General features: G+C 33.4%; 1 protein-coding gene across 2 annotated transcripts in view; it reads right to left on the bottom strand.

Moving 5' to 3' along the window:
* The window catches only part of Dpp10 (dipeptidyl peptidase like 10), a 1,278,687-nt gene that overhangs the window by 434,561 nt on the left and 823,993 nt on the right, over positions 1 to 20,133 (bottom strand). For both annotated transcript variants that reach the window (XM_015501723.2, XM_015501724.2), the window contains exon 3: positions 14,823 to 14,918. In XM_015501723.2, coding sequence (XP_015357209.1) covers positions 14,823 to 14,918 — 96 coding nt within the window. The remainder of the gene's footprint in view (positions 1 to 14,822; positions 14,919 to 20,133) is intronic.

Here is a 20,133-nt window from a genome sequence, read left to right on the forward strand (position 1 = left end):
AGAATTCTAGTCATTTTCCTCTAAATCTGACCTGCAGTGGTGACTGTGGATAGCAACAGAAAGAAACCATGGGTCTCATTTAGCTTACTTGCAATTTAGTGAACACCTAAAAGGTGCGGGAACTGGTCTGAGTATTTTTGGAACAAAATAAAACTAAAATCTTTTTAGTTTTACCTTGTTGGACAAGTCCACTTTCAGATACTATGGCAAAGTGAGGTACTGCTCTAAAACCCTTTCCAGTTTTGACTTTGCAGGATTAGTTGCCATTATGTTGAGAGGTTAGGAAAATCAAGGAGAAAAAAAATAATATAAAACAACATAGTCTTAGAAACAGCTTGAAGACATTTCTGAGCATGCAAATTCCATGGATGCTCAGAAAGAGATGGATGGCATATGCAATGTGAAGAATGCATCATACAATCTCTGCCTGTCAACTTGACCAGCCTTAATGATGTTGGTACCCCTCTCAGTTCTTGCCATCCAAGATGGTTCTGAGGAGCCACCTAGCCTCATAACTCAAAGCTTCCCTTTGTGAGTATTTCCACTTAAAAAAAAAAAAAAACACCTTAAAAAGGCTCCATGTTCACATTTTTTATTGGAAGGTTTGGAGTGGGGTAATGGGGAACTTCAGCAATATCCTGCCCCCAGCCGTCAGGGTACCTCCAACAACCTATTGGATTCTAGAACAGTCTGTCTAGTTCTAGGGAATTGGTTTGCTGGATATAGCTCCACAAGAGGTGATAGTCTAGGGATCTAAACACAAATAGATATTTCTACTCATCAGAGCTTGCCTCAGCATTTGTGATAGACTATAATTAACCTTTATTTATAGGGTAACTTGGTGCTGGTGTTTGCTCGCCTATAATCACACTGCATTCTATGACCATGTTGGTCATAATTTAGTTGTTTCTTATTAAGCTAAACAAATTGAAGGAGCTTATTTTAATTTTTGAAAGAAGAAATAGAACCCTTTATTGTTTATATTTTATCTAAAACTATTAGGAAACTTTGGAAATTACCTTCACAATTGTGTCTATTTTCCAATTAAAATTACCATTTTAAAATTACAACGTACTAATTCATTTACTGAAAAAACTAGATAACTACATGCTAGAAACCATGTTTGATGCTGTGAATACTGAGACAAAAAGAGTGGCTCAATCATAGCTGAGGAGGAAAACTGGAGAAGGAGCTTATTTGAAAATATAATAATGCCTGGGAAATGCCTCCTTACTATAGAATATAACTTATGCTTGGAGGGGGGGAGCAGAAATTGGATTTTGGTATGAAAAGGAAAAAATATTCCAGGCAATAATCCTGTAAGGAAAACATGGTTTGGGACACAAACCCATTTATGGAGAATAAGCAACAATATTTTCTTTCCATGATTTGAGCACTGCCCTGTGGTGTGCCAAGTCTTGCAGAGTAGAAATATAGGTCAGTGAGATATTAGACTTGCTTCATTAGAGTAAAAACCAAGGCTTTTAAGCAATATTTTTTTTAGTTATAAACAATAGAAACGATAGCATAGCAAGAAGTGTGTCCCTAAACTCCCAAAGTGACAGTAGTAGTTTTATTGGTGCTGTGATGATTACTGTTACTTTGACAAAAGTAATGCCCAGACATACCAGCTGACTTACCCAAAGCCATACAGTCTAATGAAGAAAAAATTAACCCTCATTCAATGAAAATAGGGATGAATTTTTTAAGTGTTTTAAGTTTTTTAGAAAACATACAAATCTGTGATGCTCAGTTTATAAGAAAGGCATATGGAAAATTATACTCTTATTCTTGTGTGTGAGAAAATGCCACTGTGGGAGGTCAAGTGACTTGTCCAACATGTTGTCCAAATGTAAAACTAATGCTTCTGATTTCTGCCTGTGAAAACAGGCTTCTGCCTACTGACAAGCTACCTCTCTACCTTGGAGATCAGTTGGGCCTTAAGCAACAAACAGTTGAATGGTTCAAGCATGCCGTGCCAGTTAGTCTCAGCATAGTCTAAGTCATTAAGCAATCACTGAGCACCACAAAGTGTTATCTACTGCTCTAAATGATTTCACGTTTTTTAATTCTTTGAATATAACGGGATTTGGGGGGACTCAAAAGGTAAGGAGTACATTACCTTTGTAATGAAACCAAAATATTTCATCAAAGGCATGGGATGACAGAAGAAAAATTAAACGATCAGAAGTCCTGATCATAGTGGACCGAGTGAGTATTCAAACTCCAAGGAAAAGGGGCGGGGGGAACATGCAGCTAATTAATAAGTGTATTTTTTTTTCACTTACAAGTCGGATATCATCAGAGAGCAGATAGGTGCAAACTACCTGCCTTCAGATGCTGTTTGCAAGAACATGGCACTGATGACAGGTTAATGGCAGGGGTGCACGACCCTAGTAATGAATGTTCAAGCTCATTAAAAGTGGCCTGAGCATTGACAGCACAACGGAGTTTCCCAAGGTGTTACCAACTAAAAGCACAAAGTGAGATCAGCTGTGAAATTGTTTTTCGGCAACTCCACACAGCCAGTCAAACCAAAGAGAAATTTTATGTCTCATGCCAGAGGTTTCTTGTGTGGAAATGAAAAGAAAAATTTCTGAAAAAGCTGACACCTGCCCTTAGGAAGTATCTGAAACCAATGTATTAATTATTTTCTTAAACCAAAGGATGACTAAAACAGAAGTTCAAACCAAACTTTTAGGTGGATGTGGAGATGAAAATGATAAAATCATAGAACTCAAGTTGGACATAGAGGTCATCTTTTAAAATTTCATATAAACTACCCAAATCCCATTAGTGTAATGTTATCCTAAGATTACCCAACCTCTGTATAATAAGAAGAGGGATAAAAAAGTCACTGTTTTCTACGGAAGTCTAACCAAAATCTGGAAAACTTCACTTGATAGGTAGCCTAACATGATGATTAGATCTGTAACCACTGACTTCCATTTCAATGAAATCTACATGAGAAATCAAATTCTTTACTCATAGGAAGACTTTTCATATTTTTCCTGGGTCTAATTACAATTTCACTTACTGTTAGGGTCCGTAAACAAGTCAAGATGGCGCCTGGCACTTTGCCAGAGGGAGTGGTTTGAGAAGTAATGCCAGCAAGCCATTAAGATGAGAGATTTCTTAATGACTGACTGCTGTGTCTAGATTATGTCAATTAAGTTAAGCTGTGTGTAATCATTAAGATGCTGATTCCTTATTGGTTGACTGCTGTACCTAGTTTATGTTAATTAAGAACAAGCTGTGTATTCAGTTATGTATATATACCCCTACTGTCCTACAATAAATGGCTCCCACTCCTGCTGTATCAATCTATACAAGTTGCTCCTCACCCCCCTGGTTAGTTTGCCGCAGCCAGACTGCGGCAACTTATTTATTGTTCTAGCTCTTACTTCAACCACATTTCAGATATTTTAGACCATAACCTGGTTTTCCAATCTGAATACACCTATTAAACTGTGTCATTCAAAAATAACAGTTTTAGATATTGATGATGATGAGCACATACCTCTCTTTTTGACCCTATCTCTTATTCCTGTTTGATTAATTCCTTTAGTTTGTCCAAACCTCGCTTTTGACATTGTATGCATATCGCTGGATAAAACAAAGATTCATAAAATGTTGGTAATCATTCCTAAATGATGATAAATTCGTGGGAGCTCATTATATTATTCTTTTCACTTTATAATGGAAAAGCCATAATAAAAAGTTTTATCAAAAGATACAATGTCAGGTGGGTGTGGTAGCACATGCCTATAATCCCAAGGACTCAGTAGGCTGAGATAGAAAGATCATAAGTTTGAGACCAGCCTCAACAACTTAGTGAGGCCCTAGGAAACTTAGCAAGATACTGTCTCTAAATAGATAGATAGATAGATAGATAGATAGAACAGTGGGTGTGCCTCAGTGGTAATGCACCCTTGGTTTCAATCTGCTGTAACGACAGCAACAACAGCAAAAAAGCAAAAAATGACATGTCACAAAACAGCGCCAATAGAAATTTCTGTAATGATAGGAATGTTCTGCTATAGTGGTCATGTCATTTAGCAGGTCCAGTAAGGTAATAACTAGCCACATGTGGCTTTTGAACACTTGAAGTATGGTTAGTATCTCCGAGTAATAGAATTTTTAGACATTTCCTTTGTTGTTGTTGTTGTTGTTGTGTGCTGCTGGAGATTGATCCCAGGGCCTAGCACTTCTCAATATATGGTGCTTATATTTTTACCTCCATGTTAACAGTAATGTCTAAATGATATTTTTATTTCATTCTAAACCATCACAAATCCTAAATAGATATAATTTTGTCCAAAAAAATGTGAAAAAATACCATTACCAGAATATCACATTCTCACTTTCTATACTTCCTAAAACTCTTCTTTTTCAAAATAAAGTTTGACAAATATTTTAACTCAGAAATATATGTTTAAGGCGCTAAGTGCATTACGCTATGAGTAATGATAGGAAACAATGTAGGCATTTTGTTCAATATTATAACTTAAATTATATATTCATTCTTGTTATTTAGCAGGTCACATAGGAATTGAAAAAGAGTGGGATCGAGTTCTGCAAGTGATATTAAAGAAGTCTAAAGTACTAACAATACTTGCTAGGAAAGTTCCACTTGAATCAGGTGGTGTGAAGTTTGGAAATTAGCCAGCTCCACACATACTGCTATGTTCTCTAGGGCCTTATGGGCTGCAATAGCCAGATTTGAATAATTGCAAAATAACAAAATTTAAAAAGACTTTGCATGTCATTCAGACAAACCCTGTAATCACACAGATGAAAGACTGAAGTCACCAGTGAGGTAATGAGGTTTTTCTAAAGTCAACATTCAACTATTGAGCCTGGTCTCCTAAATCCAGCATAATACTCTATTTTCTAAACTACACTGAGTTTTTAAATTCTTTGTTCTCTATGCATTTTAATTCATAGTTCTTGAATAAAATGATTAGAGAAATTTTTCATTTTCCTAAATTATATAACATGTGCTTAATGCAATATCTCAAAATCATTCTTCATGTTACTTATCTTTCCTTTAATATCTTTTTCCTTAAACCTGCATTTGATCATTTGATCATAGTCACCCATGCTCCTTATGACTTGAAGTTCACGAAAGATATGAACTTAAATTCGAACAAGTCATCTATTTGCTTTAAATATTAGTTCTTCATTTATAAAATATCATATATCTACCTAAGTTAGAGAACTACAGACACCAGCTATTACAAGTTAAAAATATAATCATGGAGCATCACTACTACTATATGACCTCAAAGATTTTACTATTATAGCATCAATAACAAATTGATGAAGGTATATATTGCAATTTCATTATCATTACATTTCTAGAGTACTTTATAAATAATAGTGTTTTATTTTCAGCAAGAATAAAAAGAATTGGTAAATTATACAGAAAAGAAGTAGATCAGCTCTGCTAGCTTCAATATTGTGTGTGCCACTGTGAACCAAACCATTGTGAATGTTTCTGTTGACAAATGCCTGTCTTGAGATAAGTCGGCCTTTTATTAATGATAAATAACATTCTTTCTAATAATTTTTCCTGCTAATGACTTTTTTGGAAGGTACCTTCTGCTTCGCACTTATTTATCCAATATTAACTAATAGGCTGAAATATTTGCCTTTATTTTATTGAAAAGTTTTAATGGCCATTCAAATTGATTATGTGATCAACATGATGAAGTTAGACCTACAGAAAGAAATGCACAGACAGGCATAAAAACGTGACTCAAACAAAGTGAGCTGAATTAAAATATTAATATGAAATCTGCCCTGTGATAGTTTTGGTTTGGTTTTGTGATGTTGGGGATAGAATTCAGGGTCTTGCACATGCTAGGCAAGTATTTGACAACTGAGCTACATCCTTAGCCACTGAATATAAGTTTTTGTAAGGCTACAAAGACTCCTTTCTTTTTGAAAACAAATCAGTCAATACAAAAATTATTAGGTTTTCTCAAACTCATCTAAACATTTCAGTTGAATTGAAGCATTGAATATGATTATAAGGAATATCTTTCCTTATCTCTCTTTCCTTTAATATTTTTTTCCTTAACTTTATAGGTATTTTTAAAATTGAGCTATAAGGAATATTCAATGTTAGCTTCATGATAATATAATAAATTCACTTTAGACATTTTTCTCTACTCCCGTGTGTCCTACTTAAGATCAAACAAGGAAGACCTTGCTTCTCTCCAGAGCTCATTATTGAGTTTGAATCTGGAAGAAGTGGAGAATACCTCTCTGGGTTCTCAGCTTTCTCATTTATAAAGCAAAAGTAATGTTGACCCTCCCAAACAATGTTTCCTAAAAAAGAAAAAAAATGAAATAAATAAAACAAATAGAAATGTCCTAGGAAAGTAGAAACATAGGTGTGAATTTGATACACTTTGAAATTATTAGTAAGATTCCTGTTACTGGTACCTCCCACTTTCATTTTATAATAAAATAGTTAATAGGCAATTGGGCAACTTCAAATTCTTTAAAGTTCAAATTATAGTCAAATGAAAGGGTAAACCTATAAAAGGCATGCAACGTAAGATAATTTTATGCCAATCTGAACCATCAACTATATTCACCATTACTTTATACACACACACACACACACACACACACACACACACACAGAATTTTCTTTCCTCCAACCTTACACACTGTGACAATTCCTGTGACTGTCATACACAGCCTTATTCTTTTCCCCTCAGTGTTTCCTTCATCCTCTGGTGTCATTTTCTCTCCTCACCAAGACTAAAATTTATCTTTTCCATAAAGACTATTGAACTGTTCTTAACTCAAATTGGTATCTCTCATTCCAGGATCTGTTTATAAAAATTTATCAATTAATTATTGCCTAATTGTTTAAGGCCTCTTATTTCCATCTAGTTTCAACAGCTTCTAGGTGCCATAATTACATGCTTTGAATGTGTCAGTGTACACGCATATATTACTCATGTGTATTAATCTATGTAACTGAAGACTGTAGTAAAGGAAAGGAGAGGAAGAAAGAATAAAGGGAACCTCAAAAATTAAAAAGTGCTATGGTGTCCTGCGTCACAGTGGAGCAAGAGATGTGGGATATGCAGGTGTGTTTTGGATTCTGAGGAAGAAAAAGAATCAAACACCATCATAGTTTGGATTGAATATTTCTTGTACATCTCCAGTTATGTCTACTTCCTGCCTTGTTCACGGTTCACAGGTTACTAATTTCACTTAATTAAGTCCAAGACATCAGAAACAATAGGGTACAAGATAGGGAATCTTTATATTACAAATCTCCTTGATCAAAATAACTGTGTTTATTCAATCTTATATATTTTTATACAGAATGTGTTTTGCTATGCTTAATAAGTACATGTTGAATGAATAGATGGAAAGATAGATGTGTCAATGTATGCATTAATCTATATTTATGTTGACAAACTCACTAGGCTAACAGAGCTAAGACCCAACACCATTGAGCATAATAACATAGAACTATGAATATCTTTTTTTTATTCAAATCTTCCTAATATTAACAAATTCTACCTGGAATATACAAAATTCTGTGCAGGGCATAGAGGTGGAACCCAATAAATACTTGTCTGTGATCCCTGAGAATGGCCATAGGGGTTACATCCCATTTACTCAACTGTTTTTATTTCTTTTAAATATCAATAAAAGTTTTCTATTTTAACAAGCATGTGGTAACATGACATTTATATCTTATTTTTAGCTTTAAAAGCTTTAATCGTTACATTTCAAAACCATAGACAGATTATTTTATTTTATTTTATTTTTGTGGTGCTAGGGATTGAACCCAGAGCTTTGTACATGCAAGACAAACACTCTACCAACTGAGCTAGATCCCTAGCCCAAAACAGATTATTTTTAAGAGAGAGAGAGAGAGAGAGAGAGAGAGAGAGAGAGAGAGAATTTTTTAATTTTTTGTTTGTTTGTTTGTTTTCGGCGGACACAACATCTTTGTTTGTATGTGGTGCTGAGGATTGAACCTGGGCCGCACGCATGCCAGGCGAGCGCACTACCGCTTGAGCCACATCCCCAGCCCCCCAAACAGATATTTTTTATTGATTTTTTTCTGAAATATTAACACTAGATTTTTGGGTAAGATCTTTCCTTACTCTCTTAGTATTTAATATAAATATTGTTATTTTAAGACCAACTGGAATCTTAAAAATATTACCTTCAAGAAAAATATTTAGATTTGAACTTCAAAAAATAGTTTGATTATCTCCAGTTAGTATAGAAGATTTCCATAGAATTAATTTCTTGTAATATAAATTTGTATTTTATTCTTCAGTTCAAACAATTTGATATCAATGAAATTTAATTTAAATTTCAGTAAAAGCACAATTTTAAAATTAATATATAAAAAACATATTTTGGTTCTTTGGAGAGATGTGAATATGTTTAAGTGTATGCTTTTATAAGTGCTTCTTTAGTTTTCATCAGGAAATTATCTTCTCTGGTTGGTGAGATACTTCAGTGTATATTACTTTAAGAAGAAAGGTCAGCCTTGAGAATAATTCATTATATTTCTAAACTAATTTTCAATTCTCTGAGCTATGAATCAGGAACCAGGGATGTCATAATTTCTATTGCCCTCTTATGTATTTATATTACTTGAAGAAAGATGATGGTAATGAACTACAAGGAATACTAAGTCAACCAATTGGGAGACCAGGGAATGAAAGTGCTGTTATTAAGGTCCACAACTCTCAAGCCTGCCAGCTCAATGATGGGCTGAGAACATTCTCATCTTCCCAGGATCAGAACCAACCTCCATATCTCTCTGCACTGCTTCTCTGGTGGAAGGTGATAGCATACTTGAAGAAAATTTAGAAAATGTGGACAAAAAATAAAAAAATAAAAACGACAACTTAAAGTCATTCAGAAAATTATTTAATATGTTGGCATATTTATTTCTGGTATTTACTTGGCACATACAGGTATGTACAAGTATGTGATGAAATTTTGAATACATATAATTTTGTATTATACAATTTTAAGATGACATTTCATTCTGACCAAGTGACATTAGTTTTTATTTGAAACATTTATGCTTAGTATCGAGTATTCCTTTAAATAGATGTAAAATTATTTAACCACTTATGTAAGTTTAAATATTTAATATCAAATATTCTGTCTTTATAAATAAGATTGCAATTAGAATGTTATCATCAAGAAACTCAGAAGTTTAAATCTAGTTTACTTAAATGTCAACTTGGTTGATAATTATAAAAATAAAAATTTATAAAAAGAATGTACAAATGTGATTAAAAATGAGATAATCTGACCCAGAACTAAGTATATGTTGAAAAGAGGAGAACAATGTTCAACAACTTCTACAATTCAGTCGAATTAAGTAGATGTACAAAATTCTAGCATTGTAAAGTAATGCCAAACAAATAAGGGGATAGATTAAACTGTTTGATTCCCCCAATTATGAGTTCTTTTTTGTTGTTGTTGTCGCTGATATTATCTACAATAATATGTATGGGTTTTTGTCAAACTCACAGCAGTGACTGTTACAGTTTGGATCTGGATTGTCTCCCAACAGTCAATGTGTTGAAGACAGTCTCCAGGGCAACAATGCACAGTGATAGGGATTTGGGGGATATGATCGGATCAAAAGAGCTCTGATCTCATCAATGGAGGGTCCATAGATGGATTTCTAATTGAACTGTTGGAAAGTAGTGGAAACTACTAACAGCAGAGCCTAGGTGGAAGTCATTCACTGGAGGCATGCCTTGGAAGGGTATTGTCTCCAAAACAAACAAACAAACAAATAAATAAATGTTATATGTTATATAATATTCTATATAAAATAGTGTGTTCATGTACACATACACACACATATATGTATCTGCTTTCTGCTTGCTAGAAACCAAGCAGATTCCTACCACCATGACCTTCTGCCATGATGTTTTGCCTCACCTCAAGCACCAAGCAATGGGGTCAGCCAACCATGGATTGAAACCTCTGACATCATTAGCCAAAATATATCCTTCTTCCTTTGAGTTCTTTTTCTCAAATATTTTTATCACAGAGATGGAAATCTCACTAAGACAGTGGATTTTCACTTCCTCTTTAATATCCTGGATATTATTTATGAGAATGAGGCTGCCAGGGGCATTTATAAAGAAACATCAGATGTCTAAACATGTCCAAAAGCAGCTATATGGGTCTCTTACATTTAAAGATCTACAAGGCCTTTTATTTATATATTTTCTTTCCTTTTCCTTTTTTTTTCCTTTTCATCTTTGTTTCTTACAGGTTTTTGCTCATTTTCTTTTCATTATGCTTCCAGCCAGAGTGCTATTATCCACACTTTGAATGAAGAAACCAAGCCTTAAAAAGCTTCAATAAGTAGCTGGAAGACCCTGGACTAGCTTGATTTAATGTCTTTTCTATTTCAGTGTATTACAGTGTCACACATCATTTAAAAGGTAACAGGTTTAAATATCTCTGTTGGAATATCATGTGGCAAATTTCTCTAATTGGCTCCAACATGAATCTGATGATATCAAGATAAAACCCAGAGCCTCATACATTATCACCCATTCCGGATTCCCATTAAAAATAAAATGTGTGTGCAGCAACTCATATCACATTTACAACTCAAACTGTACAGAGCAAAGAGTATGTGCACCATGAGAAAAAGGCCCCCAAATGAACCATTTGATTGTAGATCAAGTGGGCCCATCTGAACACATGAACAAAATATAATAGGTTTTCTCCTTAGAAATTCAACTACTCATGGAGCACTAGCAACTCAAGGTGAATGTGTCCTGAGTCTAGTTCCTCATTGCCTACTGTCTCTTAGAGCAAGAGCTCTGATGAGCGACACTGAAAGCCAGTTGGTAAAGTACTGATCCAGGACAGGATAAGTTTAATCAAGAGGAAGGCTGTACAAACCTTCATAGCAATTTGACATTGCTGCACAATACAAAAATGTGACAAGTAGACCAATTTCACTAAGTGTCCCACTTATGGAGTAAGCAAGCGACAGACTAGCCATCCATAGAAACTTCATTACATGGTGGTATGTTTGTCCACTGCAATTCTGATTCATGTAAAATCCAGAGTCCATTTTAGATTAAAAAAAAACCCATTTAAATTGTTTATACTACATGGGAGTCATTTTGGAAGTGGCTAATTACAAAGAGTTAAAGACAAAATTTAAAACGACAATATCACTCAATTCATTTGGTATAAAAGCTCAAAATGAATATCCTGAAATTACTAAAGTTGCTTTATAGCTTCTCCTTCCAATATCATCATCCTAACTTTGGAGTCAGATTTGTTCTTTGTCATGAGTATTATGAAAACAAAAAAAAAGGAAAGAATTCTGATATATCATATTCCCTATAAGTGCTATCAATCTGACCTGCATTAGTTAATAGGAAAGAAGAAAGCTCATGTATTATATTAAAATCTTTAAATGTCACTATGTCTGTTTTTGATCAAAATCTGAAAATTCCTCTAAATTTTTGTTTAATTCTGACTTAGGGATAACAGAAGTTAGTGTATAACAGTAATCCTGTTAACTGTCTGTATACAAAATTTCAAACAAAGGAATTCTTGACACCCCTTTCCTCTATTTAATTGGTAAAATAGTCCTTCCTGATGGTTTTTGAGGAGCATTTTAACAGTTATTAGCTGGGCCTTACATAGTTGTATTTGACAGGAGATTACTGTAGGAATTAGAGACCCATGAGACAGAAAGAGGGGTAGAGTAATTTCTCTTCGTTAGTAATTATACAAAAATTATAGAAGCATACACATTTATTGAAGAAAATCAAGAAAAGAGGAATAAGACATAAGAAAAAAATAATCAAGACAGTCACTGTAGTGCAATAAAATGTGATATCGGGTAAAATTAACAGGTTTGAAGTCACTATTTCTTTTTAAAGATGGACACAATATCTTTGTTTATTTTATTTATTTTTATGTGGTGCTGAGGATGGAACCCACATATGCGAGGCAAGCGCTCTACCGCTGAGCTCTAACCCCAGCCTGTTGAAGTCCCTATTTTTACTTTGTTATATCATGAACATGTCAGTAAATATGCTTATAACATTTATCTTTAGTGACTGCCTAAGTTATGTCTGTGTGGATGTACCTGAGGAGAAAAATTACCACTGTAATATTCATCATGACAGGGATAAAATTAATATGCTAAATTTGACAAAGGCATATCAGCGGAGAGAGACAATGAGAGGGTAAGTTTCATACTTACACATAATGATTAAAGCAGGCTCTGCCTCTTATTGAATGGGTCTGGATAAGTTTCTTGATTAAGAATCAGTTTTCTGGGGTTAATTTCAGTGTTATAAGCTATGGTATGAAATATATATTTAAAGCATCTATCACGGAGCTTAACATAGAAGCACTCAACATTAGAACCTTCTTTGATGATCAATTTTTCATCACATATATGTGGAGAAATGAATAATTTTAAAGAAGATGGATTTCTAGGTTTCAAGGTGACATGACTAGGAAAAAGATGCTATAAAAATGGAGATTTCAAGGATATGAACAGATCTGGGACAAGGCAGTTGTTAAGTTAACCATGAACACAAGCATCCATCCAAGGCTGCAATGACATTCTCAAATATATTGTTGGAGAACCTGCATAATGAATGACGACTCTTCTCCACAACCTACACATCTCAGGGATGTCCGGACTCCCTGCTTACCCTTGACCAGCAATGCATTAAGTGTTCCTATGATGACCTCCAAGAATTAAGTGAAGCTTCTAAATCAGCTTAGCTTGAAAGCCTCCAGGTGACACATGCATTAAGAAAACCTGGTGAGACCTCTCCTTAGAATAAAGAGGAGGGGCTCATGCTTTCCATTTAGATATAATCTCTGATAAGGAGGCCGATGTTATGCATACTGTTCATATGGTTGCCACTGTATTTTCCAGCTATATGGGATATGTAAACAGGATAACTATATAGTGACGCCAGAAAGGAGGGTGAGTTAGGTAAGTACACAAATCCATTCCACTATGACAAAAGCAACCCAGTGCACACAATCTACAGACACTAAACCAATTCCTTTGGTGGTATTTATAAAGACTGCCTTGCTCTCAGAGCCAACATTCTGTTTAATACAGATTCTGTTTAAAGGTTGTTTTATATCAATTTTTTATCAATATTATGTGTCTTATGTATTACTTAAAATGTTCCAGTAACACTGCAGCTTTGCTCAAGTCTGCCTTCTCAAGATCAAGGTTACCAATGCTTGGTAAAGAAATTACTAAAAAAGTGATTAAAATGATTAAGTCCAAATACATCATTCTGATATCTTATGAAGTATAAAAGTAGAATCTGTGTCCTAGATATTAAAATGTGGTTTAATTTAGCATGCACTTCACTGCTTGAATATCTGTTCATTCCTTAGGAACTTCAATATAAAAGTGTCAGTTTCACACAGGAGTAACTGCATTTTTAAGTAGTCCAAGCTAACCTGAGAAGGAGATGGGGGTCAAGATTCCTTTGTTACTTTCCTAAGCCAAAGACTGCACAGATTTCCGTAATTTGTCCAAAGTCATTTTCAATCAAATAGGAAATTATTCAGCATTTCAAACATAACACAACACTACCAGTATTCTTTTTTTTTTAAAGAAATAGACCAGAGAAAAAAAACAGCACTGATATTCATCATGCAGAGCAACCCAACACCAGCCTACAACTACCAGTATTCTTGAAAATTCTGACAACTTCCTTTTTCATCGTCTCCATTAAGAGAAAATATTAACTAGTAAGTGAATTGATGATTCACATAATTACAACCACACATTGTGAGATGACTTCTGAAATTTCTGTGGGAGGGCCATATTTGGTAATAATATTATTATTAAGAAAAATGCTGGATTATGTTCTATATCTGTAATACTGCCACCATGATACATAGTTACCTTGTAACAAACTTCAACAGAAATTTGAATTTGGGGAAAAATGATAGTGGGTTTCAATTTAAAATATTCATCTGTTTTATTTTAAAAAATAAATCTTTAATACCTGTGGATCTCCCCGATCTATACCAGTGCCAGGTAAACAAGTATAATTTGGTCCTTGCCCTTATGAATTAAATTGCATTCTTTTTATAGCTTCCATAAATTAAAGTCTAATTTGCAGGCATAAATTCGCTTAATTAGAATATTGGAGAAGAAGAAATGGACTTATAAATGAGATAATATGTATTAGATTAAAAGGCAAAGCTTTTTATGTATTATAAAAATAATTACATCTATGCTTTAGATACAAGCAAGTACATTACCTATAAATAAAGTGAAGGGCAGATATTAACAACTATCCAACCCTGATGATTAGTAATATCAATGAAATTGGAATATTCACAAAAATGAAAGCCTGTGACTTCCTTTTCACCAACACATTTCTCATAATTAGTTCAACAATAGCTCCTTGTATTACCATCCATAATGACAAACCAGAATCCAGGGAGCTACTCAGTGGTTTCCCATTTCAATTTTCATCTAAGAAATTAATTTAAGGAAAGTTGAAATGGTTTCTGTGCCAGGCCAGGGGAAAAAAAAAACAGCAGCTACTGCATAATTAACAATGTCTGGAAGATAGTTGTATTGATGCATTATTTTAGGAATTGACTGTATCTCATATGAGGCAACATTCTGATTTCTTGTTAAATGATACATATAATTATAGTTCAAAGAATAGCATCTACTGAAATATCATCTACAAATATCACTTCTAATTTAAATTATAAAGGATTAAAAGCAATATAATATATAAAAAGTCTCTACATACCATTGATCCATCGAGCCTCAGGATTGTGAAGCACAAAGTCTTTCCTGAACAGATCTTCTAAAGACAGCCTGGTTTCTGATGAATTCGTGAGTTCATCTAAAGTAAAACACATGCTAGATTAGATCCTATCTCATGTTAGTTTTTAAAATAAAAGTTATAAAATATGGAATATTATTTCTTCAAAAATTGTTACCTAGATATCAACATAAAGTGGCCATTTTGACATGGTTTATAGCTTTTGAACTTTGTTTCATGAACATTTTAATAAATTATTTTTAAAATTAAATTGTCTTGATCTGGCACAAATATATGAATCCCATGTTATATACTTAGGTGTAAATGGAAACAGTTAATAATTTCTGTTTATCCTGTTAAAAAACACACTTTTTTATAGCTGGGTGTGGTGGGACATGCCTGTAATCCCAGTGGCTCAGGAGGCTGAAGAGGATCACAAGTTCAAAGCCAGCCTTGGCAACTTAGTGAGGCCCTAAGAAAGACCTGACTCAGAATAAGAAATGAAGAAAAAAAAATGTTGGAATGTGGCTCAGTGTTTAAATGTCCCTGGGTTCAATGGTTCAATCCCTGAGCCACAAAAAAACACATGCGCGCGCGCACACACACACACACACACACACACAATTTTCACTATTTTACCATAACCCTGGCCCTCACTTTCCAAACCCACTTTTCCATGTTCTTTTTAATGGTAAATTTTCAGTTTTACTGTAAAAACCAAAGAAAGAAGAGTTGAGGAACCTGCACATACACAATAAAGAAAATTGTCCAAATCAAAAGGAAGTTCGGCAAATAAATAAATATCAAATTCAACAAAACAATTATCACTCAACAAGTACTAAGTAGATTTAGGAATTAAATGTAAAGTTTAAATAGGAACATGTTAGAATATAAACAAAAACTATATATTTTATATTAGTTCCTAAGAGACAAGCTAGGTGTATTTTCTTTTTACATCTGAAAAGATAGAAAATGAAAGGATAATACATCTAGAGAACCAAAATTAAACATTTGAACATCATTTTAGACACAAAAGGCTATAGACAGCAATATTTTATTTTCTTTGGAAAATAATAGCATTGTTTATTTTCTGTTCAAATTCTTCTTTGTGACCTTTCAGCTATGACCTTCACTGATTGAAAATAAAATGTCAAAGTATATACTAACCTCATTAGATTTTATTTTTAAAAAGTTCAGCACTTATTGCAACAACAGCTTTGTTTTATTCAGCTGAAAATCTGGGGCAAAGAGTCAATAATTTCAAATGCAATTTCTTTCATATGAATCAAGCATGTATATATCCAACAAAATAGCTGACAAGAAATAACTGAATCTCACTTTCTCATGAAATATATAATGTTTATATATATATATATATATATATATATATATATATATATATATATATAGATAGATAGATAGATAGATACACACACATATACACACATAAATTGATTTCACCCTTAGCATGAGACACAGATTTGCAAAACAAAAAAAAAATGTTATCCAATGACATACATATCATACGCTTGATAATATGATGAAAAATTTTGAACTTTCTTAATTCATTCAAAAAATTTCAAGCTAATAAATGAAGTATCACAAGTATCACAACAGGAGACTTATCAATGACCTTGCCAGAGGAGTTTATATTCACAGAGCAAGGAATTTTATAGGTGTCAAATTAGGATGCAGAGTGCTAAATGGGTTCAGAGAGAGGAAAAGAAATATCATGCAAAAGGAATCAAAGAAGACCTAACTCAAAAATAAAGTGAACAAATCTCAATCATTGCTGACAAGAATACAAAATTGTATGGTCACTTTGGAAGATAATTTGTAAGTTTCTTACAAAACTTAACATACTCTTACAATATGATCCAAAAATTATACTTCTTGGAATTTACCCCAAAGGAGTTAAAAACCTGCACACTGATGTTTATAGCAACTTTATTTGTAATTGTTAAATTTGGAAGCAACCAGTGATGTCCTTTGGTGAGTGAATTGATAAATACACTGTGGTATAGCCAAATGATGAAATTATTATTCAGTGCTAAAAAGATGAGTTAAGCAAGCCATGGAAGAAACTTAAATGCATATTATTAAACATAAGAAGCCAACTTATAAAAGTTACATACTACATAATTCCAACCATATAGCAGTCTGCAAAAAAGTAAAACCGTAGAGATAGTAAAAATATAAGCAGTTTCCAGAGACTTCAGGGAAGGGAGAGCTGAATGGGCACAGAACAGGAACTGTATGTAGAACAGTGAAAGTATTCTACATGACACTAGAGTGGTGGATACACATCATTGGCCAAATCTATAGAATGTGCATCATAAGTGAACCCTAAAGCAAATTCTTATGTTTCAATGTAGGTTCATCAACATAGCCAACATACCACCTCAGAGAGGTTATTGATAAGGAAAAATCTGTGCATGTGTGGGACTATGGGTGGTGGTATATAGAAATTTTCTTTACTAAATTTACAGTCTACTAAAAATAAAAAATAAAAGAACCTGGTTTGACAGGTGTCAAAGATTTATGAGAAAGGTAAGGGGGACACTTTAGTAAAAGCATAAGTGTTTGACAGTCCAAAGAACACTTGATTATAGAATTCATTTTACGTAATAGGAGTTTGGAGGTTTAATCATGTGAACTGGTTTGTTGGAATTTCAAATATAAGTGTGTCTCTAACATAAATTTATGAGATCTCTTAAGATCAGATTGGATGTAAGTAAGTTTCACAATTTGAAGTATTCCAAAATTATAGAACTGCACCATCATTTTGTCTAACCTAATTCTTTTCCATTCTTAAAGGAATCACACTTCACCATGACTATTTGATATAGAATTTTTCCCTTGATTCAATAAACTTACATAGGTTCAGTAGAGAGAATATGCAATGTAACTGATTAAATAAATTATCCTTACTTACTATATTGAAAATTTTACTCCCAAGCATCTGTTCTTTTGCAATGTTATTTCACCTGTTTCTACTGAATTCTACATACATTGTTTATCGTATCTCTCAGGAGGATATGGATAGATAGATAGATGAATATATATCTCCAACCTCTAAGGTGAGTGCCTCATACCAAATAATCTTATTGTCAATTTCAAATTACTTTTTGGCTACTCTGAAATATTTCTTCTCATATGTGAACTTCAAATGCAGACCACAACTCACCCAAATGGGAATCTTATTAAAAGAATACTATAAATACACAGAAAATAGGAAAAAAAGAAATATATCACAGTTTAAACTTACATTTTATGTACATAGACAACATTTTACCTTTGATTTCTCATTTATTTTCTTAACCTTTCATATTGGATTTAGTCCTAATAATTTGTAACTGTTGTGAATAGAACATTTCTCATTTGGTGGCTATATTATACACCAGCACATATTTTCTTAAAATTTTGAATTTTTACATTTCTTATTTTTTCTATGCTATACTATAATTGCATTCAATTATATTATCTTAAAATAGTTTTTATTTTCATTCTTTTCAAACATTTAAGCAATATTTTGTATCTCTATTTTCAGGAAATTGTAGATTCGCATACAATTGTAAAAAAAAAAATTACAATGAGATTCTGGTTACTTTTCAGTTTCCTTAGTGACAAATAAAGAGACTGACATCAACCTTATCGATCTCATCAGTTTTACATGTATTCATGTGTTTGTGTGCAACTGTGTTTAATTCTTTGCAACTGATCATATGACCAATACCAGTCAAGATAAAGTACAGTTCTGTTATGGTTTAGATATGAAGTGTCCCCCAAAAGCTCATGTGTAAGTCAATGCAAAAAAGTTTCCAGGTAAAATGATTGGGTTAGAGAGCCTTGATATAATCAGTGGATTAATCTACTTGAATGGATGGTTAAGTGGATGGTAACTATAGGCAAGTAGGATGTGGCTGGAGAAGGCAGCCACTGGGGCTGTGCCTATGGGCTATGTCATTTGTCCCATGGGAGAAGATCATTCTCTGCTTTTTTATTTTCATGATCGGAATTTCTTTACATCCTTCCACTATGGTGCTCTGCCTCATCTTACCCAGACAAGCAGAATCAGCTCTCTATAGAATGAGCACTCTGTAAACTTGAGCACAAACTAAACCTTTTCTCCTCCAAAATTGTTCTTGTCAAGCCTTTGGTAACAGTGACAAAAATGATGACTAGAATAAGTTCCATCAAAAGGATCTCCTATGCTACAGTATTATTCAATACTTGCCAACCAATGGTCTTTTCAAAACTCTACAATTTGGTCATTTCAACAATCCTGAATAATTAGAACTGCATAGGACATAACTTTTGGAGATCAACCTTTTTCACTGAACAAAATTCTCTTGAGAGCCATTCCAGTTGTTGAGTGCATCAATAATCTATTCCTTTTTCATTTCTGAGTAATATTCCTGGGTATAAATATAGTACAGTTTATTTAAGAATTCATTCACTTAACAGCAGTTGTCATTCTTTCTAGTTCTGAATAATTATGGATAAAACTTCTATGCATATTTTTACAAGATCTTGTATAAACATATTTTTTCTTTTGTGCTGTGATAAATGCCCAAGCACAAAATTGCTAGATCAATTAGTAAACACCTATGTAACTATATTTAAAAAATTCTAAATGCTTTTCTAGAATTGTTATAACATTTTATATTCTTACCAGCAATCTGTAAATGATCCAGCTGCAACTGTCAGAATTTAAGTGTAATTTTTAAATTTTTAGCTATTCTGATATGGATGTAGCTAAATAATAATATCTCATTATGATTTTAGTTTACATTTCTGTAATACTTAATGATGTTGAATATCTTTTAATGTGTTTAATTTTGACCTGCATATGCTCTTCAGTGAGGTGCCTGATTATGTTATTTGTCCATTTTCTAATGAGATTGTTTCATTGGTATGCTTGTTTAACTGCTGATTTTGGAGAGTTCTTTGTTTATTTCAGATACAGATATTCATCAAATATACAAATTTCAGATTTTTTTCTCATTCTATAATATGTCTTTTCATCATCTTGAAAAAGACATTCAGAGAAAAAGTCCCTAATATTGCTAAGGTCCAGTTTATCAATTTCCCATTTTATGTTTCATTTTGTTTTCTTTCTGTCATTCTGGGATTGAACTCAGGGTCTCACACATGATGTTGCCTCACACATCGTAACATCCCCAGCCTAAGTTTCCCTCTAATGAACCCTGCTTTTTCTGTCGTTTCTTTTAATGTTTCTCCTAATCCTAGATCTTTCTCCTCCTCCTCCTCCTCCTCCTCCTCCTCCTCCTCC

This window comes from Marmota marmota, unplaced genomic scaffold (assembly GCF_001458135.2).
Source record: "Marmota marmota marmota unplaced genomic scaffold, marMar, whole genome shotgun sequence".
In the NCBI taxonomy this organism is placed as follows: Eukaryota; Metazoa; Chordata; class Mammalia; order Rodentia; family Sciuridae; genus Marmota; species Marmota marmota.